This window comes from Buceros rhinoceros, unplaced genomic scaffold (assembly GCF_000710305.1).
Source record: "Buceros rhinoceros silvestris isolate BGI_N320 unplaced genomic scaffold, ASM71030v1 scaffold27233, whole genome shotgun sequence".
Lineage (NCBI taxonomy): Eukaryota > Metazoa > Chordata > Aves > Bucerotiformes > Bucerotidae > Buceros > Buceros rhinoceros.
The window spans coordinates 12,834-15,399 of NW_010404767.1; the positions used below are offsets into that span (position 1 = coordinate 12,834).

Consider the following 2,566-nt stretch of genomic DNA (forward strand, 5'->3'; position numbering starts at 1 on the left):
GGAAGGGCTAGCAAGGGCTTTTGGGTGTTCTGGCCTGCAGTGCATTTTTGTGGTGCCCCTGGGATCTTAACTGGTCCACGTGGGGAAGGGAACCCCACACCCAGCACAGTGACCACAGGCAGGCCAAGGCCAGGTCCCCTACCTGGTTTGGAAAGTGGCATCACACGGGGGAAGTGGCGCCGGGAGGGCCTCAGTGGGCTGTAGAGAGAACCAGCTAGTTTAAAGCATCCACAGGAACCCCCCAACAACACCAACCCCACCCACACTTTGAGGCCACCCCAGGGTGCCCCCATGGCATCCAGTGGCCATGGTGGCTCGGGATGTGCCCACCTTAGAACATCTTTGCAGAGGGGTGGGAAGGGGTGCTGCTGGTAGTGCCCGAAGACTTCAAATACAATTGGTTGGCTCTTGATGTACTCAATGAAGGACTTGGTCACCTCCACAGCAATCTAGAAGAGAAAGAGCCATTGACAGTGCAGTTTAATTGGAAAAGGGATACCGCCAACGACAGCACCAGGGAGGTGGGAGGGTGCAAGCCTGTCCAATTTCCTGCATCCCTTACCCACCCCCTTCCCAGTGGCCTGGGGATGCTCTCCCCACCATGACCACTGCCACGAAATCCCAGTCTTTTCAGGTGGAGGGGAGCACCTTTTGGTCTTTCACCCACAAATCCACCTTGTCTAAGGTTGAATTAGCTGGGTGGCTATGAGAGACAGGGAAAGCCAGGAGGAAGCTGCTCCCCTGGGGAGACAATCCAGCCAAAGGCCCCACAGAGACTCTGGCAGGTGAAGCAGTGTGGGCAGGAGAGGGGTACACACATTTTGGACATGATAGAAGCCCAGTGGTGGCCCCCGTCCCGTGTTCTTCAAAGGCTCTGTTGAAAAGGCCTCGTCATGGCGATGGATGAAGCTGCAAAGAGAAGGAAGGTGGCTCAGTGACTGCAGGACAGGGACATACCAGAGCAGGGAGGGGAGAGAAAGCGGAGACCAGGACAAGAGCCCGCTTCCCCTGGGGCTGCTGACTGCACCCTGGGCTGGCACAGGACCCCCCTGAAGCTAATGGGAGCCTCTCCCTGCCTTTCACCAGCAACTGAACAAGGTACCAGATGAGCACATGGGCTCATCCCGCATCCATGAAGGGCTCAGTGGTAGGGGGACTGAGACTCCCTGGTATTTATCACCAGCCCCAAAGTAATGGCTGGAGCATGGGGACAGATGAGGGGCCAGGAGGCATCAGGGGCTCACTTGAACTGGCAGAAGATGTCTGCGTATTCCGCGGAGATGCTGGAGGCTTGCAGGACTGTCACACGGAAAGTAAAGATGCTGCCCAGCTTCAGGTGATCCAGAGCCGTCTCCAGCGGCCCGTCCAGCACAGGCTTTTCTGGGCTGTCTAGGAGAAGGTCCTCTGGGGTCACTGCAGGAAGGGGAGGGTCCTCAGCAAGGCAGGGAGATCACCTCCCTTTGTTTCTGCCAGCAGCCCCACATGGGAGCAGTAGGCTTTCAATGCTTAGGCAGGTGCAAGAGACTGGGTGCCAGGACAGGGACCACTCCACAACAGCTTGTCAGCACCCCCTCACCTGCACAGGTGTTGTTGTTGACTTCATCAGCAGAGGGACCCACGTCGCTGACCTGACCCTGGCCTTCGACAATGCGCAGCTCCTCCTGGGAGGTTCCCGAGCGAGACATCCCCACAGCTGGGCACGACTCTGACTGGAACTGCACCAGGAGTGGGGCTCAGGGGTACTTGTGGCCCCTGAGGTGGTCCTGCTTGCACCACTGCCACTGCCCTGAGCACCAGGGTACCTCCAGCTCTACCACCCCATCCCACACCAGCCCCCCCTGGACACAGGTATGAGCAGAGTGGGTGGACAGGGAGCACAATCCCTTCAGCGTAATGCCTGCAGCTCTGGGAGCCCAGTGCTCATCACTGGGGAGCATCGCTGTGTCACGCAGGGGTGTGCAGTCCCTGAGCACCTCCCAGTAGCCAGTTGCCGCCATACCTTCTCAAAGTGCTGGTCATCAAAGGATATCTTGGCTGTCCCTGACTGACGAACGCCAGAGCCATAGTCGGGGGCTTCCTCATCCGCTGGAGAAGGGATGGGGGTGAGCCGGCATTGGGAACATAGGGGATGTAAGGGGCATATTTTGGGGAGGGTCCCCCTCCTACCTGAGATGGCCTGGACAGCCACACGCAGGAAGCCCTTCACCTCACCCTTCTCGCTGACGATGGCCACACGGTGGACCAGCGGCACAGGGTAGAGGAGGTTGCTCAGGTAGACGAAGGCCCTGCCAGAGGGGGTGGGGGGGACACACAACAAAGGGAGGAACTGTCACTGCTCCCACCCGTGGGTCCTCAGGTGCGGGTGGCATGGCCATTGGCAGATGGAATCCCAGGTCACCGCTCATGGCGCGACCGCGGCGCTGCAAAGCAAAACTAAAGAGAAGGCAGCCAGGGCCAGCCGAGAGGGGTGGGGAGTGGGCAGCAGGCAGGCAGAGTGCCACAGGCAGGTGGGCAGGCAGTGCACTGCAGGCAGCCCCATGAAGCAGACAGGGCTCGCGTACCTCTC

At 59.5% G+C, this 2,566-nt stretch overlaps 1 protein-coding gene across 2 annotated transcripts in view; it reads right to left on the reverse strand.

The window, feature by feature from the left end:
* Window positions 1-2,566, reverse strand: part of KIF1A (kinesin family member 1A) — a 34,527-nt gene that overhangs the window by 10,575 nt on the left and 21,386 nt on the right. For both annotated transcript variants that reach the window (XM_010133507.1, XM_010133506.1), the window contains 7 exons: window positions 2,167-2,285; window positions 2,000-2,085; window positions 1,577-1,715; window positions 1,245-1,413; window positions 819-909; window positions 331-449; window positions 143-198 (listed from right to left, as the gene is read on the reverse strand). In XM_010133507.1, coding sequence (XP_010131809.1) covers window positions 143-198; window positions 331-449; window positions 819-909; window positions 1,245-1,413; window positions 1,577-1,715; window positions 2,000-2,085; window positions 2,167-2,285 — 779 coding nt within the window. The remainder of the gene's footprint in view (window positions 1-142; window positions 199-330; window positions 450-818; window positions 910-1,244; window positions 1,414-1,576; window positions 1,716-1,999; window positions 2,086-2,166; window positions 2,286-2,566) is intronic.